Source organism: Bos indicus x Bos taurus, chromosome 5 (assembly GCF_003369695.1).
Source record: "Bos indicus x Bos taurus breed Angus x Brahman F1 hybrid chromosome 5, Bos_hybrid_MaternalHap_v2.0, whole genome shotgun sequence".
Lineage (NCBI taxonomy): Eukaryota > Metazoa > Chordata > Mammalia > Artiodactyla > Bovidae > Bos > Bos indicus x Bos taurus.
Window position 1 is genome coordinate 97,589,867 of NC_040080.1, and position 27,541 is coordinate 97,617,407.

Consider the following 27,541-nt stretch of genomic DNA (forward strand, 5'->3'; position numbering starts at 1 on the left):
AGGTATAGTTGATTTATAGTATCATGTTAGTTTTCAGGTTCTTGAAACTTCTTAATTCATTCAGGTGTAGAAAATTTATGTTAGAGGACAAATGATAAGTCTCTTAACATAATCTACTAGGCTCTAGGATTAAAGTAAATCTTTTGTCTTTCCTCCATATTTGCTTAAACTTGTTATCATTTTTCCCTAAAATAATTTTTCTACACCTGAATGAATTAAGAAATTTTAAGAATCCGAAACTAACATGATACTATAAATCAACTATACTTCAATTTTTTAAAAAACGGAAAAGTTGAGGAAATGGGTTAGAAGGATTTTCCTGATTGAGCTTCCCTGGTGGCTCAGATGGTAAAAAAATCTGCCTGCAGCGCAGGAGACCTGAATTCGATCCCTGGGTCAGGAAGATCCCCTGGAGAAGGAAATGGCAACCTATTCCAGAATTCTTGTCTGGCAAATCCTATGGACAGAGGAGCCTGGCAGGCTACAGTCCATGGGGTTGCAAAGACTCAGACAGGACTGAGTGACTAACACTTTCACTTTCATTTTTCCTGGTTATCTTATGTGTTTTGAAGTTTAGGACCTGTCAAATACACAATGTGTTTTATTTTTTCAAGTAAAGAGACAAATTTCTTTGTCCTTGGGGGCAACATAATAAATTGGTTCTTTAGGATACATGGAACAGTATTTCTGGCTGTCAAAGACTAGATGGTTTGCTGTATGCCCAGATTTCTTCGGGGATACACTGTGGTTAGACAAGACTGGATTAAATCATGGCCTTAGATGGTCTTGCCTTTATCACTAATTTATTTGACTCAAATAAAACCATCCTCATCTCTTAAATGACCAGATCAGATGTTCTAAGGCACTTTTTATTTGTGTGATTTTATGACATTAAATTATTAGTTTTACTTTTTAACTACAGAAGAAAGTTTTAAAGCTCAATTTATTAATGTGAATGGTAGATTAGAAATGACAAATTATGCATTATTAAAGAAATTGTTTCTTAAATATTTAGAGTATCTAATACAAAGTTGGATCTACAGAAGAAATCTGAAGCACTTGAAAATACTAAGCAAATGCTTACCAAGCAAGAAGAAGAAAAAACAATGCTTAAACAAGAAATTGAAAATTTAAGTCAAGATGCAAAGATGCAGCACAAGGAACTGAATGATAGGATTCAAACAGCAGTAACAGAACTACAGAAAGTGAAGGTGGAGAAAGACTCTCTGGTAGCAGAGCTTTCTGCAGCAAAAGAGAAACTGTCAAAAGTTTCTGATTCTTTGAAGAACTCCAAAAGTGAATTTGAAAAAGAAAATCAGAAGGGAAAAGCTGTTATATTAGATTTGGTTAGTTGTTTATGTTTATTTTCTTAGGTAGAAATGATTTTATTTAAAACATACTGCCTTTTCTGCTTAATTCACTGTTGATTTGTCATCCTGCGTTTAAATGATCTTAAGTGTTGTTATGAGAAAAGGAATGGAGATTATTAACCTGAGAAAGAGATATTTGTGCTTGTGTGTGTAATTTTCCAATGGCCCAGAAAGTTTTCAGTTGAATATATATTCTTTCTCTGTTCAGGACCTGGTGCTAGGTTTGGGGAGGACTGCAGCACGTTTGTCCTTTTGGACATTTCTGCAGAGAATATAACTACTAATTGAAATGTTTTTCACCTGACTGTAAAAAAAAGAAAGAAGACCAGAAAGATCTTAATGACTTCTAACTCTGGTGCTATAAACTTTCTGATTCTTTATTCAGTTTTCTAAAACTCTAGATAAAACCATGTCTTAGAGATATTGTAAACAATATTTAAACTATAGAGAAAAACATCTTGAGTCTCAGGAAATACTTATAGGGCAATGTATCCTCAGAAATATTTTAACCCAGAATAACATGGAATAACAGCAAAAGTAAAATTCTTTTGTTCTTAATATGAAGGTCAGTGAAAGTGTTGAGGAGCATAAAAAGCATGATTTTCATATGTTACTTTTATGTTCTGTTTGGAAAAAATGTCTGTATATCTTCCCTCTTAAGTTATATGGGATTATTTTAATTTATTGTTTCCATACTTTAAAAAATTTCCATTTTTTTGAAGCCCATTATTCTCCTTTTAAAATAGCATAAGTTAGTTAATTGTGTAACATAAAAATGTGGTTTCCAAAGTATTCTAAAATCTTGTCTAAATATTATTGAAAGTATTTTTTGTGACTATTGGTTGATAATAGAAACTCTTAGCCTCTCTCCCCGTTTACTGCTATAATATTTGCCTGTTGTTATTACTGAAATGAATGGTTCTATCCCATCTTAAATCATCAATGATTCTAGTTTATTTCCTTTTGTGGATCTTACTAAGCTTATAAACCCTAAATTCTTAAATTTACTACAAATATTTTCTGCATAATGTAGTTTCCACTTTTTTAGGAGAAAACTTGCAAAGAATTAAAGCATCAGCTTCAAGTACAGACAGAAAGCCTGCATAAGGAGCAGAATGAAATGAAAAAGTCACTTGAAAAAGAAAAGGAGGTAAGATTTTCTATAACAGAAATATATAAAGCATAATAAGGTTTTATATTTTCAAAATATCTTCACAGTAGATTCTTAATTCAAAAGGTTTATTTTCTTTGTGTTCTACCAACTGCTAAAAAGATTTAAGCTAAATGATAATAAAAGGCCCAAAATAAAGGATTATAATTAATAATAAAATAAAGAATTATACTTAATAAATAGAGTCAACTAACCTGAGTGATTTAATTAAATTATCAAAGTTAAGGAACATTAGTATGGATAAAAAACAGTCTTCATAGATTTTCCATAGAAATGACATTTAAGTGCTCTTTGACATTTATGTTAATGAAATATTTAATAATGGTTATATAAGAATCACAATTAAGTGATTGTTCTGTGGTTAATGCTTCTATTGTTCTTCATCAAAACAAACATGAGTAAATAAATGTATATAATATATATATATTATTATTATTCTCTGAAGATATAACCTCTAGCAGCTAGAGTCTAGGCATGTAGCTTTTTAGAGATCTGATTTGATAAAGCAGCAAAACATCATCCCAACAAGTCTTCAGTGTGATTATGTTCTGGTTGTTGATTGAAAGAAGACTTCTGTGCTTTATATGCCAGTCATAGTGGCAAAATTACAGTGATTTAGTGCCCAGGCCGTAAATCCAGATTGTCCAAATTTATATCCTAACCGTGTCAGTTATTAGCTCTGCTGTCTTGACTTCTCTCAGGCAGATGACTAATCTCTCTGTGCTCCAGTTTCTTCAGCAGTAAGATGAGGCTGATAGTAGAATCTGTGTCATAGCTTTATTGTGAGAAGTAAATGGGTTAATGCATATCAGAGTGCTCAGAATACCAATTGTAATGAAATAAATGGTCAGGGGTTAGCTATTACTTTATCATTGGTTATCATAACAATCATCAGCATTGTTAACACTGCTTGACTCCTGTTTTGCACGAAATATTTCCCTTTGTATTGGCAGTAAGCTGAAGCATCCATATACATAGCTCTGAAACTTTTAAAAGTAACTTTGAGTGGTCAATTGCTCAAATTAGGTCTTTAATGAAATATGCGTAAAACATGAAAATGTGACTTTGGTTGGAAGGGTGAGACGTAGTGTAGTTCACCTTGGCCACAGAAGAACCTCAGTGTGACTTCTATATGATAGTTAATTTTGAACAGAAATGTATCCTAATAAATTATGAAAACAGGTAGTAGCAAAATATGCCTCAAATCTCTAAATGAGGACATGATTGTATGGTTTAGACAGATACTAAAGATGTTTGCCAAAATTATTTTGTTAATTTGTTAATATGATAGTTAATATGAAGCTATCCTTTCTGATTCACTTTGACTAGTAGACTCAGCATTTTTAAAATTTTATTTTACTTTTTTTGGCCCCACTGTGCTGCTTGCAGGGATCTTGAACCCAGGCCTGGCAGTGAAAGTGCTGAGTCCTGACCACTGGACAACCAGGGAATTCAGTTAGGATTTTGAGAATATTCAAGACAGTAGACATTTCAGCAATCTAAAGACTGTTGATTTTCCCTTTTCTATGATATGAGAATACCAGTCCTGTGCATTTGCAGGCTCTATCCCAATGTATAAGTTAAAAAGGAAGGCAAGATTAAACAAATATTGATCAGTCCATAGTCTGATCCAATAGTGAAGTGTCAGTTATGAAAGTTCCATGAGGGCAGGGATTTTTCTTTTTGGTTTACTACTGAATATCTGTGGTCAACAGACTCAGTAGTTTCTACTTAACAGTAATGCTTAATAGGTACTCAATAAATGTGTGTTGAATGGAGAAATGAATGCTGAACAGATTGTATTTTCTTTTAGACTTCTCATCAGTTGAAGTTGGAGCTCAGTTCCATGCAGGGACAAGTCATACAGGCCCAGGACAGCTTAAAACAAAAGGAAAAAGAAGAACAACAGCTTCAGAGTAACATAAATGAGCTAAAGCAATTGACTGAACAGAAGAAAAAGCAAATTGAAACACTCCAAGGAGAAGTTAAAATTGCTGTTTCACAGAAGGTAATGATATGATACTTACTTTCTATTGGAAGAAAAACTTTGAAGTTAAAATAACTGTATGATAGTTAACACAAATGAGTTGCAACAAAGAAAATTTTACATATATGCCCAAATTTTCTTTAAGTTAAATGTATAATGCACTGAATTATATGATTAAATATCTGTCTAGATTTCCATTCACTATAACCATGTTGTTAGACACTTATTTAAAATCTTAGCACTAATTGTTTGTCTGATAGACATAAAACTGCCTTTTTGTAAAATAACATGTAACTAACGTTAAGAGAATATTTATACATCATTTATAGTGTATTAGAAAAGTTTAAGGAATTTAAAAATCAGATCAGATCAGATCAGTTGCTCAGCCATGTCCGACTCTTTGCGACCCCATGAATCCCAGCACGTCAGCCCTCCCTGTCCATCACCAACTCCCGGAGTTCACTCAGACTCATGTCCATCGAGTCAGTGATGCCATCCAGCCATCTCATCCTCTGTCATCCCCTTCTCCTCTTGCCCCCAATCCCTCCCAGCATCAGAGTCTTTTCCAATGAGTCAACTCTTCGCATGAAGTGGCCAAAGTACTGGAGTTTCAGCTTTAGCATCATTCCTTCCAAAGAAATCCCAGGGCTGATCTCCTTTAGAATGGACTGGTTGGATCTCCTTGCAGTCCAAGGGACTCTCAAGATAATTTATCCTTATTAATGGAAATAACCAAGAACAAAAATCACAAAGATATTTAAATATTCAGTAGTATAGGTTTCATATAGTTTTTTTAAGTTGTATCATAATGGTTTGTTTCCAAACCTACGCTAATTTATTATTAAACATCTGTCCTTCATTCTTAAGTATGTTTTAGTACTTGTCCAGAACAAGAGTTGATAAAAGTGGATTGAGCTTAATATTTGAACAAATGGAGGTTTTTCCCGGTGTTGATATGTGCATATTAATTCATCTAGGGAGAAGAGAGAGATAATATCCCTAGTATGTGAAACAAAGTATATCATGTTTTTAATAGTTGGCTTGTCATGTTACTAGAGGGGGAAAAAACCCACAAATACATATTTTATGCTGATCACTGTTTTTATAATGATTATTACGGCCACTTTACAAAAGAGTAATTTTCTTATAACACAAACAGGAGTAGACAAATTTGTCTGACCTTTTTTTGTGTGTGTTATCATATATATAATCATACATCAGGATGTAATTATCACAGTGTATATTTTGTTCTATGATTTGACATCTTGAGGTCATTTTTTCCCCTCAAATCTAGTAGCCTCATATTCAAGTTTTCCTTAGATCTTCATTTTTATATCATGATTTAGTAAATTTAAAAAAAAAGCCAACAACTATTTTTAGTACATTTTCTTTTTTATTTATTATAGTAAGATTGCTTCCAGATTTATAATTAATGTATATTGCCAATACTGTGCATGGCTTTATTAAATGGTGGTTCAGTCGGTAAAGAATCCGCCTGCAATGTGGGTGGAAAGATCCCCTGGAGGAGGGCATGGCAACCCACTCCAGTATTCTTGTCTGGAGAATCCCCGTGGATAGAGGAGCCTGGTGGGCTGCAGTCCATGGGGTCGCAAAGAGTCGGACACAACTGAGCAACTAAGCACAGCACAGCACGTTAAATGACATCTTAAGGATTTTGAGATTTAGAGGAAATGCTCTTATTGGTAGTTGTCTTGTATGGGACTGTTATAATGAAAATACCACAGACTAGACGGTTTAAATAATAAGCATTTATTTCTCATAGTTCTGGATACTGGAAAGTTGAAGATCAAGGCACCTGGCATATTGAGTGTCTGGTGAGGGCCCACTTTCTGTCTTGTAGGCAGCTGTCTTGTTGTATCCTTATATGACTGAGCGATTGTATTTCTTCTTGTAAACCCACTAATCCTATTCATGAGGGCTCTACCTTAATGACTGCCAAAGACCCCTACATGCAAATACCATCAGATTTGATCCAGGCTTCAACTTGAATTTTGGGGAGTCACAAATATTCATAGCAGTATGCTGGGGTCCAGCCCCGGTTGATCCAGGGAATTCGAAGGGGAGACGGCATCGGCGAGTACACTGGTTTTAATTAAATACTAATCAAAGATATAAAGAGTAATAGAATAAGGATAGCTCAGTGAGAAAATTCAGTGGAGAATAGAGGCTGAATAGCTTGGTTTACGCGGAAAACCAATAAAACTTCAAGCCAAGAAGTTTGCACCACCTACGTAGGCCATAGGCGTCTTCCCATTCTCCCGAAGGAGAGGAGACCCTAAGGCCTCCCCGGTCAGATATTAGAAGCCTGGCAGAATTAGTAGGCTTGGCGGGCCTCCGTGCTCCAGATGGAAATTCAGTCAGAGGTTGAGAGAAAGAATGACATGGGGAGACCAAGCTTCGGTGAGCAAGGCCCATAGCTTTATTTTCAACAGGGGTTTTTATACCATAAGTTGCACATAGAGGATAATAGGGGGTGTGAAATCATGCAAAGTCAGCAGTCTTTGATCCTTATCGAAACCAGGGTTTCTTTTCTGCAAACTTATCGTATACAAATGGTTTAGGTGATTTACATCATCTTCTGGCCAGAAGGCCTATTAACATTTTATGACTCTGACAAAGGTTTGTCAACCATAAGACTTATTTTCTCTAAGAGTAATTAGTTTGGTGCCATACTCCGAAGGTGTTAGATAAAGTTGCATTCCTGTAGGGCATAGGTGCAGTGGGTTTACAACAAAGGAAGGAATTTATTACCTAAAGGGTCTGAAGTTGCTAACACCAAGGCCACTACTTATTTTTTCTACATACCAACTATATTAATTAATACACATTCAAGGATACAATACAGGGGATGTGGAAACTTGGCAGCAAGCATTGGCTCATCAATGAAATCTACTAGTTTTATTCTGACAGCTTCTGACTCTCCGAGAGGCTCTATGCTATTTGAATATCTTAAGCTTCCCGTGCCTCTCGCGTTGGGAGACTGTAAACAATCGTATGCATAGCTGTAGGAGTCCGGGTAAACTTGTCAGGCAAGTTAGAGAGTCATCTGAGGGGTTTGGATTTAAACATTCCTATTATGCCCAGGAACTTTATTAACTGGAGCTGTAAGTTAACTCCTTTTCAGAGAGAGAAAGATGGTGGTGAGGGACAGCCCCCCGTAAAGTCAGAGGTGAGAGCACAAAGCAGTAAAGTAGGCAGACTCTGGTTTTGGGGGTAGATGCTAGAGAATTTCCAGGGGGACTCCTGAGGCTCGATCCCGCCTTTGCGCGTATGTCGAGCCTCCTTCCTCATGACCTTTGCCATGGGCGGAGTTCCTCAGGCTGACTACTGGGAGCAGTAGTTACTTTGTATTAGTATATAGATGCCAGAAAAAGGAACACCTTTAACTCAGGAAAGACATTTTGGGAGAGTATTGAGTGGTTAGCCAGTCTCTGTAAATTAGACTTGGAATTTGGAGTACCTAGAGAATAATTGAAAGGCAATAATAATTTGGTTTTATTGAGGAAAATGGTACCCCACTCCAGTACTCTTGCCTGGAAAATCCCATGGATGGAGGAGCCTGGTAGGCTGCAGTCCATGGGGTTGCTGAGGGTCGGACATGACTGAGCGACTTCACTTTCACTTTTCACTTTCATGCATTGGAGAAGGAAATGGCAACCCACTCCAGTGTTCTTGCCTGGAGAATCCCAGAGACGGGGGAGCCTGGTAGGCTACCGTCTATGGGGTCACACAGAGTCGGACACAACTGAAGCGACTTAGCAGCAGCAGCAGCAGCAGCAGTGTACTTTCATGGAAAGAAGATATATTTTAGAGCCAGGTAAATCTGAATTCAAATTCTGTGTGACACACATCAGATTTGTGGTCACAGGAAAGGGATCCATCTTTCTGAGCTTAAAGAAAATGAGGTCATGGAGTTGTAAAGACTGAGATAATGTATTTAAAGTATCTAGTAGTGTGCCCAGTGTCATGTAGAAGCTAAATAATTGTTGGATGTTATATATAAGTATAGCAGATTATGATCGAGCAGTGTCAGTGTGCATGGTAGACCGTACAGTGATGGTCTATAGAAATTTTTCACTGGGCCACAGTGAAATAGGAAAAAGAATACATATACATACATTTTTTAATGTGATTGAGTCACAAAGGATTCAGCAAGGCTGTAAGTCATCAGTTCCTGTACTAGGAAACCTACTTGTGGGAACCCAGAATGAATAGGATATGGCCCCTGTTCTCATGCAGCCTATATAATTTAATGAGGAAGCAGATACCTAAAAAAAAACTGTAATAAAGAGGAGAATGAGGAAAAATTAGAACTCTGTGGGAATTTTGACTGGTTTTCTAGAGGAGCTAGCATTTGAACTGTGTCTTTGAAGATTATTATAATGTTGAAAGGTTAAAAAGGGGAATTAGCTATTTAAAGGAGAGTAAACAATATTAGCAAAGTTTACAAAGCTTAAATGTCGTTATAGAAGATTTGCTGTTGGAACACGTGGTAAGTGGAGAAGTGAGGAGAGAGAAGGCTGTAGAATTGGATGAAGTCATTCTATCTTTGTAACCTGTTTTTGGCGCGCATACTATTTTAAGTAACTGTTGTATGTTTCAGACAGAACTTGAGAATAAACTACAGCAGCAGTCAATGCAAGCAGCACAGGAACTTGCAGCAGAGAAACAAAAAATATCAGTGTTACAAAACACCTATGAAAAAAGTCAGGAAAATCTAAAACAGCTTCAGTCGGATTTCTATGGGAAGGAATCTGAACTACTTGCCACAAGGCAGGATCTTAAGGTATAGTGAATTATATCATAAAAACCAATAACTTGTTATAGACATTCATTAAAGGATTGATTTAAACCCAAATGGGCATTAAAAGTCTTAGTATTTGTGGAATATCATGCTTGTTTTTTATTATTATTTTTGGAGAAACATTCTTTTTAAAAATTGTTTTATATGATAAAATATATAGTAAATATAGGCATTTAAAAATAACATCTTTAATAGTGAAATAATTTGGAAATATGTTAGTTGCTACATTAGCTTATCTAAGGACTTTGCTGCCTTTATTTAAAAAAAAAAAGTGAACTGCTGTTAGAAAATCTGAGTTTTAAATGTAAACCACTTGTGAAAATGCAAGCAGATTTATTGTTGCTTGTCAATATTGACTTTATGTTTGTCAACTTCCCAAGACTACTGTAATGCATAATATTAAAATTAGGAGATTATAGCTCAAAGTAAACTTAAATTATCTAAACATATATGGATACTTTGGCCTTGGCAATACTGTTGGATTAGATGAAGTATCATTTTTACTAAAATGATGGATATACAAAAAGGGTAAATAATTTTTATGTAGCATTATCAGTTGTTTAAGGGAAATGGAACATTTGTATTCTCTCACAGAAGGTTTAACCAGTTCTCTCTTTTTTGCCACAGTGAAATTAGTATGCCTTTTGATTCTTTCCTGTGTCTGGATTTTTGTTTCTTTGCTTAATTTAAAATGCTTTATTGAAAAATTCCATTGAAAATCACAGAATATTTTTATATATATAGTGTATTTATAGGCTTTCCTGGTGGCTCAGAGGGTAAAGCATCTGCCTACAATGTGGGTTCGATCCCTGGGTCGGGAAGATCCCCTGGAGAAGGCAATGGCAACCCACTCCAGTACTCTTGCCTGGAAAATCCTGTGGACTGAGAAGCCTGGTAGGCTGCAGTCCATGGGGTTGCAGAGTCGGACACTACTGAGCGACTTCACTTTCACTTTCATAAATAGACTATGTCTATACTTTATTCATAGGCTCCTATAGGGAAGGCTTTATGAAGGAGGTAGAACTTGCTCTGATCCTGAAAGATAAGAATTTGAATACAGAGAGTCTGAGAAAGATCAGTTCACTCAGGAGACACTGAGAAAGGGAGTAGCAGGGGGAACCAGCAAAGCCAGGAGGCAGTCACCATAATTGACTTGTGTTTGGAAATTAAAAGGACTAGGATTAAATTGTGTGGTACCTTAGATGCCTAGCAAGGGTGACCGATTGGACTTTATGTTGGGGTGGAGGTAGCAGGGAATGAAGAGTCTAAGCAGAGGAGTAACAGGAAGAGGATATATACTTAACCTGAAAGTGGTTTACAGACAGCTTGGTTTGGATCTGGTGTAAACTAAACTAGTGCTGAGGGGATTAATTAAGAGGCTGTCTCCCTTTCTTCCTCTTAACTCGTAATCTAGCTGTGAGTTGATTAGGACTGGAGTTAAAAAGATGGAACAGAAGAGATTAATTGGAGAGAGAAGATGAAACAAAAGGGCTGAATAATATAGAGTGCAAGGGAGTGGAGGAAGCAGTGGTGACTAATGATCTGACAAAGCAACAGGAGATCGGGGAAAAGAATTTCCATAGGGCCAAACAGTAGGTGTTTATATGTATGTATGTGTGTATATATATGTGTATGTATATATATATATATAAAGTTCAAAATCAGCAAGAGTTTTTTTTTTTTTTAATACCACCTGACATTTAGAAAGCATCTTATTATATTCTCTTTATTTTCTTTTTTTCCCTTTACAACACTAAAGAAAGTCAGGGAAGGTTGTTGAAAAGTTTGGACTTTATCCTGTCGGCAGGAGGGAATCACTGAAAGGGTTTGTTCGAATTTGTATTTTTAGCCAATGTGGCTGAATGTGGGGACGAGAGAGGAGACTGCAGTAGTCCAAGTGCAGATGGTGGTGGCTTGGGCTGGTAGAGTAAGGATGGACAGTGTGAAGGAATTTGATGGACATTTAGGTGAAAGAGAAGTTGCAACCTAATGACCGATTTAAAAATCTTTAGGAATCTTTTTCTTTATATGGATGTGTTATTTACCGAAGAACATAACAACATAATAACAAGACTCAGATCTTTCAGATCAGTATTTTTTCATTAAGCCAACAATTTTTATTATGCCTGAAAGCTATAAAATCATGTTCTAATTTTATACATAAAAGAAAAATTCAAGTGTAAACATGGGTAAGAGAAAGGGAGAAAAACAACTTGAGAGGCTGTGGATGGACACTCTGTACCAAAGCTTGCTTCTGCAGATGAGACTGAGGCCCCCTTGGTTGGTGACAGGCCTGGTGTTTGCACAGTAACAGAACTGTGACTGGATCTCAGCTCTTCAGACCTTTTATTCTTTTACCATCATTTCACTAGAAATTTTTTTCATAAGATAGGATATTGACAGATTCTATGCTAATCCTTCCAAAATGACATCTGAACTATTAAAAATCCTCAGAAAGTTCAAGTGATATTTATAGGCCAAAATAAGGGATCAGCCATTCTTTTTCTTTTGCTTCAGTGATTATTATGTAAGAGAGAAAGGGAGAGGTTCAGAACCTTGTAACATGACACCTAATCAAGACTGCCATCTGTGGGCTGATGGTGTTCGCCAAGACACCAGTAGAATGGAAGCTGAGCTGGCTTGATCTATGCCTTTAGCCCCATCTGCTGGATTATTTATGAAGTACCAAAGTTTGTTGACTGGATATTTTAAATTGGCTTTGCTGGGTGCTATTCTTTGATGTTCAGGAAAGGTAGAAGTGGAATTTAACTAAAATTTGCACCCTCAGTGAAGTGAAAACTCTAGGATAAAAAGTTTACAGTTAAGTATAAATCTTCTTAGCATAGTACTATTCCTCGTGTCATTTCACCCAGGCATCAAGAAAACGTAATAACTAAAAATTTTTATAAGTTTATGTTGAAAGAAAAAAGGGAAAAATTGTTAAACAGACCAAAAAAAACAATAGCTACCATGGAACAGTGCAGAAAATGTTTTTTTGCTACACTGAATTGGGGTATTCAGGATCAGGGTGGTGCTTGATCTGCTCAGGGGTTTGCTTATTCCAGTGGCAGTGGGTGAATTAAAGATAACCCCAGTAAACCATCATAGTGAGAGGGAGTTCTCCAAGGGAAAAGATGCTAAGCAGATGAAAATTGTGTAGTCTTCAGCACAAAAGATAAAAGGAGTGTTTGAAACGGCAGTATACTGCTGAATGTCATAGATGAATATCCAGAGGCAAGTAGAACAGTATGTCTTGGCTCAGAAAAGAGTAGTGCAGATTTTTAGCTTGACTTTAAAGATTTAGTCATTAGGATTCTGTGAGTTCCAAATTTTATAGGCTGTTATTTAGAACATGGGCATTTTGGAATTCTTGTGCTTTTAGGCTCTAGCAAGAATTGGTATTCCTTAACACTAGATCATGAAGAAGGCAATGGCACCCCACTCCAGTACTCTTGCCTGGAAAATCCCATGGACGGAGGAGCCTGGTAGGCTGCAGTCCATGGGGTTGCTAGGAGTCGGACACGACTGAGCGACTTCACTTTCACTTTTCACTTTCATGCATTGGAGAAGGAAATGGCAACCCACTCCAGTGTTCTTGCCTGGAGAATCCCAGGGACTGGGGAGCCTTGTGGGCTGCTGTCTGTGGGGTCGCACAGAGTCGGACACGACTGAGTGACTTAGCAGCAGAAGCAACACTAGATCAGGACCTAATAACAGTTGTGTAGATCTTATTGGCTAGGTGTTGACAAATTTTATTTTTTCCTCTGAAAACACTCTCACCCTTTGTGATACTTAAAGTCAGTTCCCACATGCCCATGGAGCCTTCTTAAAACATTCCACAGAGAACATTCACATTGATTTTTCTGTGCATCTGGCACATAGCAGGTGGCTGTACAACTTGGATTTTACACTCTGGTTCTGTTTTCCAGGCTACATGGTCACCTTCTTTCAGGGCCATTTTTTACTGTCCTGTCTACCTTAGTGTAGTATATTAAGTTAATGCTTAGCTGCTTGATTAGTAAAGGACTAGTCACTTTAGGTCTTTCCCCAAAAGGAAGCGTTATGGTTTTTAGTATTCTACTGGAAGCCATTGAAAATGGAAATTTAATTAGAAAAGACTTCTGAACTGAGTTATTTCTAAGGAATAATCTCAGGAAGGTTAAGTCATTTAAATAAGGTTTTCATTCATTTTTCACCTATCCTTGATTGAATGCTTTTTTTAAAAAAACTTAATTTTGTATTGGAGAATAGCCGATGAATACTGTCGTGATAGTTTCAGGTGGACAGTAGAGCGACCCAGCCATTGTTGTTGTTCAGTCGTGTTCGACTCTTTGCGACCCCATGAATCGCAGCATGCCAGGCCTCCCTGTCCATCACCAACTCCCGGAGTTCACTCAGACTCACGTCCATCGAGTCAGTGATGCCATCCAGCCATCTCATCCTCTGTCGTCCCCTTCTCCTCCTGCCTTCAACCTTTCCCAGCATCACGGTCTTTTCTAATGAGTCGACCCTTTACATCAGGTGGCTATTAAATGCTTACTATAGCCAACCTTAGACAACAGTGATTCCTCCTGAATTATATCTTCTGCCCTTTTTTTCAAAGAAACTATATCGCCAAGATAAGAAAGATAAGTTTTTTCTAGATGGCAGAAGAACATCTTAGAATTATTTCCCTTAGCAGCTGAGAGGGGCAAAGTTCCTGCCATTTTCCATTCCCCACCTGTTACCATAACTACCCCCAAATCAAAACCTAGTATGTCAGAAAACTTGTTCTTTTCCCCAGCTTCAGCTTCTTGAAATATCTGGGCCTTCGTACAGTTGTTAACTATGGACTATGTTACCTGACAATGCTACTTACACACATAGATGAGAAGTTAAGTGAATGGGGTGATGGCCTTGCCAGAAGTAGAGCCTCTGATGTCTGGTTGACTTTCCTGTTTTAGTTCACTTGATCAGATTGGTGATTTAAAATACATTTTCCTCCCAAGATAAAAAAGCTTATCTATTAAATAAAGCTTTTAGTATGCCAAGGGTCGTCATAGATCCTACAAAACATGTATGTATACATAATTTTTGTAACTCTTTTTAAATTGCTTTTTTTTTCATGTCTCTCCATATATTCTAACTATGTTCTTTGAGTGTTTGATATGTTTCCTACTTATTTGGTATTCTTTATATCACTTAGCCAGTAAATACTTACAGATCATTTTTAAAGTACTTCTTTCCATTATGTTTATGCATAACTGTCATGTATATTAACCATTATGTTTCTGTTGAAATTTACTAAAAATGACAATAATAATTTGGGGAAATTGTTTTTATAAGTCTATAGAAGAGAAGCTTTCTCTAGCACAGGAGGATTTGATATCAAACAGAAATCAAATTGGAAACCAAAATAAATTGATTCAAGAACTGAAGACCACCAAGACTACTTTGGAGCAAGATTTAGCAAAGAAAGAACAGCAACTGAAGGAACAGAATAAAGCACTACAAGATATGCAAAAAGAAAAGGTATTTTATTTTCTGACTAAATCTAGAATCTCAGAGTTACAATGACTATAGAGATCTAGTCAAATCTCTCACCCAACATAGGCATCACCTTTATATTTAATAGCTCTCTCAGATGGACTTCTAGTTTCTTATAAAAGACTTTTGGTGATTGGAATTCTAATGCCGGGAAGTTCGTTGTCATTTCTGTCCATCTTCTTACTGCTTTTTAAGTTTTACAAACAAATCTGGTTTCTTACATGATAGGCCCTTGGTTATTCAAAAACAGATATTATAGTCCCTCAACTATTTCTCATGTAACATGTTATTCTCTGGATTTATTAATGAGGTAATAAAAGGTCTAGGAATAATTCTTAAACTTGTTAAAAATTCTTGAAGTTAAGAACCAATTTTTTCTAAGGGGAAGTAGGGGTGTATTTTGTATAAATGATGCTAGGTTATGAAGTTGAAAGCACTGTATTATGCCTAGTACATTTAAAGATCAGTTAAAATTTTATATGAAAGGGAAATTCAGATTCTAGGAAACATCTTATTTTTGGTTTCCTTATTGAAATCATATATTTCCATCAATTGATATATTCTGAAGTGTACAATTCCTAAAGTTCTTGGTATATCTTAATTATGCAGTTCCTCAAATTTTTTTTTTGGCCATACCAAAAAAACCTGGGCTCTCAACAGTGAGAGAGTGGAGTCCTAACCCCCGGACCACCAGGGAATTCCCTCTGAGTTATCTTTAATTTAAAAATTGGGGGATATTTTTGTGGTGATGGCACTGCTGAAGCTGGAATGAAATTTATAATTGGTGCCTCAAGTTAGAAAATTCTGACAGAGCTGTATAGTTTAGAGGCCTTTAATTACAAGGGTTTTAGATCAGGTTGATCTTGTTTTAGTTTTTGATTCTACTTCTATTTATCTTCTCGGTGAGTCTTTGTTCCTTGCCTAAAAAATGAGAATTAAAAAGAGCTACCTGGTATAGAGATTAAGTTAGATGATGTATAATATTCCTCCCTAGGTGCCTTATATAAAGACAGTGATATAAAGATAATAAGGGTAAGATGGTAGTTTTGGCTACACTTTAGCCAAACAGTTTTACAGTATTAACTGTTTAATCCTTTATAAAAGTCTTATTGTTGTATAAATAAAGACACAAGAGACATAAGTAATTTGCTCAACTTAGGTGGAAAGTGGCAATGACAGTCATAAATAGAAGCAATCATTTTTGTTACATTAATTTTAAGTATTTACTTTAAAATTATATAAATCATTTTTTCTATAGTCACTAAAAGAAAAAGAACTAGTAAATGAAAAATCTAAATTGGCAGAGACAGAGGAAATTAAGTGTAGACAAGAAAAAGAAATTGCTAAATTGAGTGAAGAACTCAAGTCTCACAAGCAGGAAAGCATAAAGGTATGTGAAGATTGTTTTTCCTTTTGTATTATATTAGTGTTGTTAATGTTATATTAATGTTATTAATTAATGTTGTTAATGTTAATGTTATATTAGTGTTGTTAATAAAGTGCAGATGACATCACCCTTATGGCAGAAAGTGAAGAACTAAAGAGCCTCTTGATGAAAGTGAAAGAAGAGAGTGAAAAAGTTGGCTTAAAGCTCAACATTCAGAAAACGAAGATCATGGCATCCAGTCCCATCACTTCATGGCAAATAGATGGGGAAACAGTGGCTAACTTTATTTTTCAGGGCTCCAGAATCCCTGCAGATGGTGATTGCAGCCAGAAAATTAAAAGATGCTTACTGCTTGGAAGGAAGGTTATGACCAACCTAGACAGCTTATTAAAAAGCAGAGATATTACTTTGCCAACAAAGGTCCATCTAGTCAAGGCTATGGTTTTTCCAGTGGTCATGTATGGATGTGAGAGTTGGACTATAAAGAAAGCTGAGCACCGAAGAATTGATGCTTTTGAACTGTGGTGTTGGAGAAGACTCTTTAGAGTCCCTTGGACTGCAAGGAGATCCAACCAATCCATCTTAAAGATTAGTCCTGGGTGCTCATTGGAAAAACTGATGTTGAAGCTGAAGCTCCAATCATTTGGCCACCTGGTGCGGAGGGCTGACTCATTTGAAAAGACCCTGATTCTGGGAAAGATTGAAGGCGGGAGGAGAAGGGGACAACAGAGGATGAGATGGTTGGATGGCATCACTGACTCGATGGACATGGGTTTGGGTGGACTCTGGGAGTTGGTGGTGGACAGGGAGGCCTGGCGTGCTGCAGTTCATGGGGTTGCAAAGAGTTGGACATGACTGAGTGACTGAACTGAACTGAGTGTTGTTAAAGAGATACGTGTGTGTGTGTGTGTGTATGTGTTTGTGTGTGTAGAGATATATGTCTTATATACATATATACACACATACAGGCTATGTTTATCTGTTTATTTAGAACATAGTATGTGCCAGGCACATTTTTTTTAGTTGGAAGATAACTGCTTTACAGTATGGTGCTGGTTTCTGCCATACACCAACATGAATCGGCCACAGGCACACACGTTGTTGTTTTTGACAAATACTCCTGCTCTCACAGTGTTCTTATGTTGTAGTGTCTATACACATGTTGAAACTGTGTTAACTTTGCTTTCAGATTATTGAATAGAGCAAAGTAACCCCAAAAGTTTAAATTTTGTTGAGATGATGATCAAGAGAGCTGTCTGTTAAGCTTACAGATATAAACTTCAAAATATATGCGTTTAGGATTAGGATTTTAAGGGATTCTGTTTTTTAAATACTTTTTCTTCCTAAAATCCTTTAATCTGTTATTTAGAACATTTTTCTTAGCATTAGCATGGCTGGTGTGCCACTTAAAGAAACTGAATTGCTTGTAAGTTGCTTTTAAAATGTTAACTCATTTTCATAGAGAAGGGTTAGATTTTTCTCAGGTGGTCTCATAATACCTCTTGTGTCTATCAATATACTTGCCATTTTACTTTATAATTATCTTCATATCATTATGTTCTTCTAGACTGACTTCCTAAACTCAGGGAATGTATATAATTTATCTTTTAATGTATATCCCTAGAACCTAACAGTGTAGGATGCCTAAATGTTGACCAATAAATGCTTATGAAATGAAGAAAAGGGAAAATAGGGGGTAGAAATTTTTCATATCATTTAATCAAAACATACATTGTAAAAGCATCAGCTGAATTTGATTGTTGAGCAGCAAATACATAATCTTGCACCTTTTTAACTGTTTGAAATATTGAACTTTAAGAATTTCGTAAGAGTCTAAAACTGATTGTAATAAGATGTATAAATTTCAGCTTTTTTTTTTTTTAACTATAAAGGATGATTTATTTTGGTCTTACTTTTTCATAGGAAATAACAAATCTCAAGGATGCCAAACAGCTTTTGATTCAGCAGAAATTAGAGCTTCAAGGGAAAGTAGATTCCCTGAAGGCAACCCTTGAACAGGAGAAGAAAACCCAGCAAATGCTAAAAGAGCAGATGAAAAAGGAAGAAGATGAGCTGAAGAAAGAGTTTATGGAAAAGGAAGCTAAACTGGTAAGTTAATGGTGGGAGGTGTGTTTTGCAATTGATTTTGTAAATTAATCCATTGAGAGGATTTTTCTACATAAAAGTTATGATTCAAATGCTTACCTAACATTTTAATTTTTTAAATTTATTTTTAATTGGAGGATAATTACAATATTGTGCTGGCTTCTGCCAGTACAGCAACATGAGTCAGAATGGCCATCATCGAAAAATCTATGAACAGTAAATGCTGGAGACGGTGTGGAGAAAAGGGAACCCTCTTGCACTGTTGGTGGGGATGTAAATTGATACAGACAGTATGGAGATTCCTTAAAAAACTAGGACTAAAACTACCATATGACCTGGCATTCCCACTACATTTTAATTTTTGATTTAAGATAGGAAATGTGATTTATTTAAATAGCTGACATGTGATTGGAAATGTTTATTCTGTAATTATATTTGTTTATATAAGTGAAAATTCAATAAAACATAATTAAAAAAACTTTTAGTGCCAGAAAAACAAGCCTATAACTATGTAGACTGAGGTAGATGGCATGAGTGCTAATCATGTTAAACTTGTTAACTGAATGTTCATATGGGCGAACGGAAACTGCAGCTTGGACTTACGCTGACCAGAGTCTGCTTTTCCTTCCCTAACTTGTGCATGCCAAATAGGAAGCATCTGGCTTTCCTCTGTTGAACTGAGTCCAACTATCCCCAGATAATTTGACGGCTAAATGTTTTCATTGAAGAATTGCAGTTTCAGGTTCACGTGGTGATTTGAAGTAGTATTATTATTTTTTGGCAGTTTGATAGAGACAGGAGGATACATTTGAATTTGAGACATAAGAAAACACCAGCACTTGCTATCTCTAACTGTGTGTTCTTCCCCTGCTCTAGTGGGGAAAAGGAAAATCTCCAGTTGCTTTACTTTAGCTTGATTTTGTAAGAGGCTTGTTACCTATCATTTCAGTCTTAAGACTTTTAAACCACTTCAAATTATGCAGATGTTTGTGGAATCAATTTTATTAGTGCCTGTTTTCCTGTAGAATATTATTTATGCTGCCACCATTTAAAAGTTCAACTGAAGTTTATTTTGCACTACTTTTGTAGTAGGTTTTTTACCTACTGTTGTTCCTTTTCTCAGCATTCCGAAATAAAAGAAAAAGAAGTAGGAATGAAGAAGCATGAAGAAAATGGGGCTAAACTTACCATGCAGATCACAGCATTAAATGAAAACTTGGGCACCATAAAGAAAGAGTGGCAGTCCAGTCAACGGAGAGTCAGTGAACTCGAGAAACAGACGGACGACTTACGGGGTGAAATTGCAGTACTGGAAGCGACAGTTCAGAATAACCAAGATGAAAGGAGAGCACTGCTGGAAAGGTGGTTGATGTCTGGTGAAATTAGTTTATTTCCATGCTGAGTGATAAAAAGAATGTGTTTCACATTAAAAAAAAAATAGAAGTCTTGAGAGAAGTGCTCCTACAGGTTATTTAAGGAGCCATTTAAAAACTAACCCTCCAACAATCATATAGGTGAAAGTAATGTATTATGTTTAAAGTCACTGGTTACCTGTATACAGGGAAGGTCTGTAATGATTTTTTTTAATTATGTTTTGCATTCCATTTTAGGTGTCTTAAAGGAGAAGGTGAAATAGAAAAGCTTCAAACCAAAGTACTAGAATTGCAAAGAAAGCTGGATAATACAACTGCAGCAGTGCAGGAGCTAGGCAGAGAGAATCAGTCCCTTCAAGTAAGTCACCTGCTAATATGAGGCAGTTGTTTAGCCTAGAATATCCCTTAGTGAAAAGCATATTTTTCACATTAAAAAAGAAAACCTCATATTTAATAATACTCTTAAATGGCTACTGAGTTGTAGCAGTACTGTAGGTGTTATGGGTAATTAAGATTTAAAGAATTTATCTGAGAGATCTCAACAATTAGAGAGCCATGTCATTCATGAATTGACATTACTGGGAAAAGTCAAGAACACAAAGGAATGAATGAGTCCCTGCGTGTTGAAGTGATCTCATTATATATATGCTCAGTGTTCCAAGGAAGGATTGCTTGATCCTTAGGATTAGAATGCATTGGAAATCATCGAAGGTTAGAAATTACCAACACCTTTGAGGAATAACATTTGCTTTACTTATTGTCATTCATTTGTAGCAACTTTTGATAATGGAAATTGACCAAAGTATTTCTGATTTTTTAAAATGTATCTGTTTTAAAACTTGGGCACCAAGTTAGAAATTATCAATCATTGTTTATAGTTTTGAGTACTATTTATTGAAACTTTTTCTCTTTAATAGATCAAACATACACAGGCGTTGACTAGAAAGTGGGCTGAAGACAGTGAAGTACAAAACTGTATGGCCTGTGGGAAAGGCTTTTCCGTAACAGTGAGACGGGTAAATGGTTTTATTACTACAGTTCTGGATTTTATTCCTTGGTGACAGTGTTTTAACCATCAAAATTGTCCTGCATTTGACAGACTTTAAAAATTTTGCCATTTATTAGCTTTAATTTGTAACTACATAGAATAATTACATTTCGTGCACTCTAATTTCTTTTTCGCCCATGTGTTTCAATTTTAGTTTTATATTCAATCATTGTCTTCCCACTGAGTTACTCTCTGGAATAATCATTTTCTGAACCAGTGCATTCATGGTCAACTCATGTTTTAGTCAGACATTTATATTCCTATAGAAGAAATTATGCCTGAAACATTTTGCAAATAGGAATAGTTTTTCACTTGATAGAGGTGCTTTATTAAGTACTTTATTAAGGCATTTATTAAAATCCTACAAAGGTTCTTCTGAGAATTCCAAGATAAATTCCATATTTAATGTTTAGTATTTGACTAAATAGGAAGCATTCAAATTAACTAAAAGGATTAAATCGATATTGACATTTTATACTATTAAATAGTACATCAATCACTTGAAAGTTAATATACTTTCACATGCAGTTTGCTTTCTTCTTGTCTCATAATAATTTTGGTATAGATTTTTATGCTTGAAAATGTTTAATTTTTGTCATTTACAGCATCACTGCAGACAATGTGGAAATATCTTCTGTGCTGAGTGTTCAGCCAAAAATGCCTTAACTCCTTCTTCCAAGAAGCCTGTTCGTGTCTGTGATGGATGTTTCAATGACTTGCAAGGATAATGGGTTATCACAACTTCAAAGTAAATTACAGTAACATTAGATTTTTAATAAATGCACTTAATAGAGGTCCTGGACTACTACTATTTGATTTGGACAGTGGTTGCAAAACTAAACCAAATTAGAATTCGTATATTTTGGAATGTTATCAATATCAAGTAAAATTCTTCTATTTTTGTGAGACTTGAGTTCATCTTTCTCCATTTAACCCTGGAACAGCTTTCATGCCAAGTTTAGAAGTAGCCAATGAAATGTAAATAAATTTTGGACGGAAAATAGCAATGTATTTTTTTAAATATAATTTCATTGTTCAGAAATGATATGAATACACTTCCATAGCTGCTGCTTTCTCCCAAATTTAGTGTATGGAAATGTACATAGGTGATGCTACCCTATCAGATATATTGCACAATAACACATCAGTTATATTCAATATTCTCATTATAAAGTCATGCACAGAACTATAAAGCTTTCTTTTTTCTTATATATAGGTCCATAGCTCAGTTGCATTGTTACAAATTTACTACTGAAGTGTTCTAAATACAGATTATGTTTAAATATGTATTAACCATGAATTCAAACATGGTTTTTATGTTAACTATATTGATTTAAGTTCTCTTGGGTGAATTTTATGGCAATCTCTTTAAAATTAATTTGCTTATTTTATGACTATCCATATTTTATCTGTATTATGGCTATTCTCGGGTTGTATTTAAAGATTAGGGTTAATTTTTCTTTTCTGTCTTTCTAACTGATTTTTAAAGTCCCACATATTCTTAATTAAAAATCCTGCAAAACCTACCAGCCTCACCCCCAGTTGGAAGGTGAATAACATAAATTGTGTAATAGTCCTATTCTGTTTAAGTAGGAAGTCTTCTGAGATTAGCTTCCACTTTATATCCTCATTTTGTCTCTCCAGCATCTTCAGGAATCTGAATTTGCTTTTTTTAATGGATCTTCTTTTTTGAAGGTAATTTGGTTTAACCTTTTCAAGTATAGCTCAGCTTCACTGTAATTGTGTTGTAGTTTTGCATCTTAAAGCTAGTAACTGGTATTGTTCTAGTCTTATCTGTGAAAACAAATACAAAATGGCAAGGAGACGTTAAATATCCTGTTTTATATTTTCTACTTAGCTAACAGGGAAGAGTTTTTTAAAGTTTTGAACTTGACTTATATTTTAAAGGTTCTAAATTTGGGGTTTCATATCAACTCTGTATCTGTTTACTTCGCAAAAATACTGCTATGAAATTACCTTGAAATAACAGTTGGATAATAGAGTATCGCCAACCCCTATATTAAAATCAGAACTGAAACAGAATGATTAATTGAGGGTAATTAAAAATTGGCTTATTTGTATGCTAAACAATGGAATTAAACTTTATAGTCTTAATTTGGAAAATTGGAAAACATCCTAAAAGTCATTAATACTGGTTTGTTACTCTAAGAAGAAATGTAAAGTTATGTGTTCACTCAGTGCAGTCACTGGTAATGGGGGAGGGTGGGACCTAGTAATCCATTTACAGTAAGTGCTTTCAGGTATCATGCTGAAATGAAATTATCATGTTATATTCTTCCTATAATGTATACAAACTAAAAGAGATTGCCATATATTCATTAATTATTTTAAAAACCCATTTAAGTAAACTCTGTTGTCAGTAGCTATCAAGGGCCCTGACTGAGTCCCTGGACTCAGATAAACATAACATCCTTGAGCATAAATATTGAAGAAATATAATGGTTCCTTATTAAAAATAAGTTGAATAATAGAATTTATGCATTTTCATACACTTACAATTCAAATACTCTTAATTCTACACTTAATTATAATTGATAAGCATGTTGGAATAACATTCACAGCACAGTGACTCTTTTTAATGATAATGAAACTTCATGAGAAATTTCTTGAAATATTTGTTCACTTCATCTCCTAATTGGGCGCACTGAAGGCCTTTCCCTGTCTTGTTCCCCCTGCCCACATACTCATAAAAAAATTGTGGGGACAACAAATACATATGTGTTTGAGTATTTTCTACTTTTCATCTAGCTAATCTTACTTTATAAGCCCCAAATAATTTGAACACATATTAAGTAGAAGTGAAACCTAAAATTTAGCTATTAGTCTCACCAACAAGGTGTTTTGGAAACAGGTTTTCTTTTTAATTAAAAAGTCATCCTCTTAGTGCTTATTGGTTCTACATTTTAGATGTCTGCTAGGACTGTCAGTGATTTAGAGCTGGCACATGGAGTCCCAGCTCTAACGCAAAGCATATTGGCAAAGCATAGTAAATTCTAAGCCTCAGCACAGAAATATGAGTTAATAATCAAGTCTTGCTGGGTTAGTGAACAATAAACTATACCTACGGAATTTTTAGTAGAAGACAAAGCTGCTGTTATAGGATTTTGAAGAAAAAAAGAAAGAGGGAAACAAACACAAAAACCTCAATGCAATGTATAATTTTGTTCAACTACCTCTTAATGTGGAATTAGTTTAATAGTTTCCTCACAGTAATGTTAAATAGTAACTGCCAAATTTGTTAGTTCCCCATCTCTGTTGAAAAAAATTATGATTATTTTATAGTTTGGAGAACTTTAAAGAGACTTTTTTTTTTTTACCGTGCATTTGCATAAAGATGTTTAGCTTTTAAGTGGAGAGCAAATTATGATCATATATTTTGATATTATTCATGACCTATTTGGCTAGTTTTTTTTAAATGCACTTTGGCTATGAAACCCTGGATGATTCGATCCATAAGATTTACATGTGCCATCAGTTTAGTATGCCTAGACATGAGCTTGATGGATGGCATTGTGTGATGATATAACGTGCCACACTTTATTGTCTTAATTGCTCTTTGCCTGAATTTTAATGATCATTGTTGCAGATGTGAATATTGTGTATAAACTTACTAAATTTATGTAAAATTGTATAAAATAGAATTGGAAATAGCTAGGTTCTCTCTGTGTAGAAGTAATGAATTTATTGTAACGTGACGCAGTTATGTCTATGACATTCTGTACTTCCTGAACTGGATCATATTCATAGCCTCTGTAGATACTTTTGCATGAATATTTTCTCCCTTAGATTTTGGACTCAATGTATTGTTTACTGTTTGTGATCATGTAGTTGTGCCTTATTTGTGAGAGAGTTTAGCTCAGTAAATACTGCGGTTTCTAAACTCAGTGAGTGGAAGATTATTGATTAGAAATGTAACCTGATAAATTACATAACATTTAAATCTGTATAAAGAACAATGGAAGGATCCTTTATTGAATTGTTGCTTTTTTAAAAAAATGCTAAAGACATTAAAAATCCTTTCTAGTATATTCTGTGACTAAATTATTTTGTCAAATTATTTAAAAAGATAATAATGTAAAATGGCTGTTACCTTGTTTACAGACTTAGAACTTTGCAGTTGTATATAGGCAGTGGGTGTGCTTTAATGTTCAGCTTAGAATAGTAATTAAGTTCATAATTTCAAGAGAAATTACTAGTGCTATTTTGCTTGAGACATCACCTTTTCACTCCATTATTGCAGAGAATTAGCAAAACAAAAATATTAAACAATATTAATATTAATCCTGTTTCATTGTACACTTAAATTTAATAGCTAGGTGACCACTTAACATTTTTCTGATGGCTTAATGTGCTGTTGCTTTTTGCTGTCCCCCACCCTCAGGAAGCAAAGTTTTAGAAGTGATTTTTCAGTTTACTCTAATGTGTTATTCTCTGAAAAGAATGTATATATCCTCAAACACTTATTAGATGTGTTCTTTTGTGAGCTTTATAGAATTCCACTTCAAATACATAGCATATTATTTAAATTTTATTGTGGTAAGTACAGTTAATATGAGATCTACCCTCTTAAGTATACAGTATAACAGATCTCCCAAGTTCACTCATATTGCTTAACTGAGACTTTATGGCCCATTGATTGATTAGGAACTCCCCATTTCCCTCTACCCCTTGGCAACTATCATTCCACTCTTTGAATCTATGAACTTGAGTATTTTAGAAATCTCATATAAGTAGAATCATGCAGTATTTGTCTTTCTGCAACTGACTTATTTCCCTTAGCATAATGTCCTCAAGCTTCATCTGTGTTGTTGCCTGTTTCAGAATTTTCTTCTTTTTCAGGGCTGAACAGAATTCCATTGTGTGTACATACCAGTTTCTTTATGCACTCGTCTGCTGGTGAACATTAAGGTTTTTTCCACATCTTGGCTATTGTGAATAGCGCTGCAGTGAACATAGGAGTACTAATATTTCTTTGTATATAGCATATTCTACAGCTGTTTCACATCTTAACTAAATTTACACGTTAGTCTTTTCTTCTCCCTTTAATGAGATTTAAGGGAGAAATTAGTTTTTATACCTACGTGTTTAGTGGCCTCAGGGAACGAAAAGGAGTCTTGAGAGATCACTAGTCCTAGTCCACTGCTCTTTGCTAGGTTGGCTGATCTCTAGAAATCCTTGCAAGATGATTTTTCTCTAAAAAATACATAAATTAGTTTTCATCTCTAAGGACTTAAAATTTGTTCTCCTGTACTTTGCCTTTTTTCTTTCTTAGGCTCTGACAGTAGTTACTGGTTTCCCTTTCATTTTCACTTACTCCTAATATGACATTATTACACAGGCTGTGACCCTCCCTTCTAATAGTGCTTGGCCCTTTAAAAGTGCTATTATGGTACACTTGTCCACACTGCCTGGTTTACATGGTGAAACGTGCATTCTTCTCAAAGAATTAAGTGTTCTCATGACCTTCAAGCGCCATCCTCTCTATCCCATTCTCCAGCTTAAGGAGATCAGTTTAAGTATCATTCGTCTTGCGATCCAAGTTGATAAATATACTACTTCCATTTTGGAGACTGCAGAAGGTACTATGTCTGAAATTGTCTCAAATGAAAATCACAAATTTCAATCTGAGAATATGAACTAATTCCTTACCTGCAGTTAACAGTATATTCCACCATGATAATAATTCAAGCTGCCTTTCTTGGTAACAATTATAATGATGTTTTAAGTCCTGCCAAATAAGATGCAGTGACTGTACTGTGCTAACTCACACACACATTCAAAACCAGAAGGTTTTATGACAAACGCCATTATTCAAAAAGTGAGATTTAGAGACAGATATGCTACTATTTCTATGAAACCCCCAAGTAAAACTTAATTAGTAAAACTAGAACAGATAATTGCTTTTTTCTCAAAACAATGGAATTTAGTCTTTGGGATTTTCTCCAAATTAAGAGTATTATAAAGTATACCTGAGATAAGTAAACTGTTGGAGACTAGGAAGTTAAAAACCACTACTAAGATGAAGACATTATTATTCATTGCCTAATATGTTAAAAGAGCAATCCGACTTTGTATGAGGTAGGATTGTAGAGCAGTAAAACTGATTTATAAGCCGGGTAGGAGACTTGGTTTCATTACAGATACACATAAAAGAAGATGCTAGAATTCATATCAGACCAAAGCAGTGGGCATTGTTTTCCGACACTGCATCCACCTGATCATCCACTACGAACTGTAACAGCCTCATACTTCCCTCGCCCCCCTTTCAAGCCTGACTGAAGCATTATGAGATACTCCGGGATATCAACATGTGTATACTTAACAAGAAATTCCTCAGGGTTCGAATTTGTTGAAGCCATTACTACTCTACCCTGAGGAATACCTATGGCTCAAACTCTGAAACCCTTTAAAATGCTTATTCGAGGCCACCCCTAGGTCAGGCGCTACAAGTTGGAATGAAGGAACACCTTGATCCCTAATGTCTAAAAGGCGCGCTGCTTGGTTGAGGTGCCTAAATTCCCGAGGGTTCTGCAGGCAAAGGGAATGAGGACAGTTTCTTGGTTTCTTGACTCCTGGTGAAGCGAGAGATTGCTGCTGTTATTTGTGCTATCCATGTTCTCTGTTAAAGAAAAAATACAGTGAGACTGTTAAACTGACAATTTCTCACATATTTGGATTAATATTTTCCTTTGTATTTGTTGACTTGCTCTTTAAAACTGAAGACTGA

The 27,541-nt window shown here is 35.4% G+C and overlaps 2 protein-coding genes across 7 annotated transcripts in view; one reads left to right on the forward strand and one right to left on the reverse strand.

Annotated features, from left to right (window-relative positions):
- Positions 1-24,842, forward strand: part of EEA1 (early endosome antigen 1) — a 141,158-nt gene extending 116,316 nt beyond the window's left edge. For 4 of the 5 annotated variants that reach the window (XM_027543171.1, XM_027543168.1, XM_027543170.1 and 1 more), the window contains 11 exons: positions 1,016-1,346; positions 2,419-2,520; positions 4,355-4,549; positions 9,153-9,335; positions 14,679-14,864; positions 16,138-16,269; positions 18,190-18,375; positions 19,496-19,734; positions 19,983-20,103; positions 20,663-20,761; positions 21,399-24,840. In XM_027543171.1, the coding sequence (XP_027398972.1) occupies positions 1,016-1,346; positions 2,419-2,520; positions 4,355-4,549; positions 9,153-9,335; positions 14,679-14,864; positions 16,138-16,269; positions 18,190-18,375; positions 19,496-19,734; positions 19,983-20,103; positions 20,663-20,761; positions 21,399-21,521 (1,897 nt within the window). In that variant the 3' untranslated portion in view covers positions 21,522-24,840. Of the gene's footprint in view, positions 1-1,015; positions 1,347-2,418; positions 2,521-4,354; positions 4,550-9,152; positions 9,336-14,678; positions 14,865-16,137; positions 16,270-18,189; positions 18,376-19,495; positions 19,735-19,982; positions 20,104-20,662; positions 20,762-21,398 lie in introns of all 5 variants that reach the window. The other variant, XM_027543167.1, reaches the window with a different exon arrangement.
- Positions 24,118-27,541, reverse strand: part of PLEKHG7 (pleckstrin homology and RhoGEF domain containing G7) — an 83,456-nt gene continuing 80,032 nt past the window's right edge. For both annotated transcript variants that reach the window (XM_027543173.1, XM_027543174.1), the window contains one exon: positions 24,118-27,433. In XM_027543173.1, the coding sequence (XP_027398974.1) occupies positions 27,326-27,433 (108 nt within the window). In that variant the 3' untranslated portion in view covers positions 24,118-27,325. The remainder of the gene's footprint in view (positions 27,434-27,541) is intronic.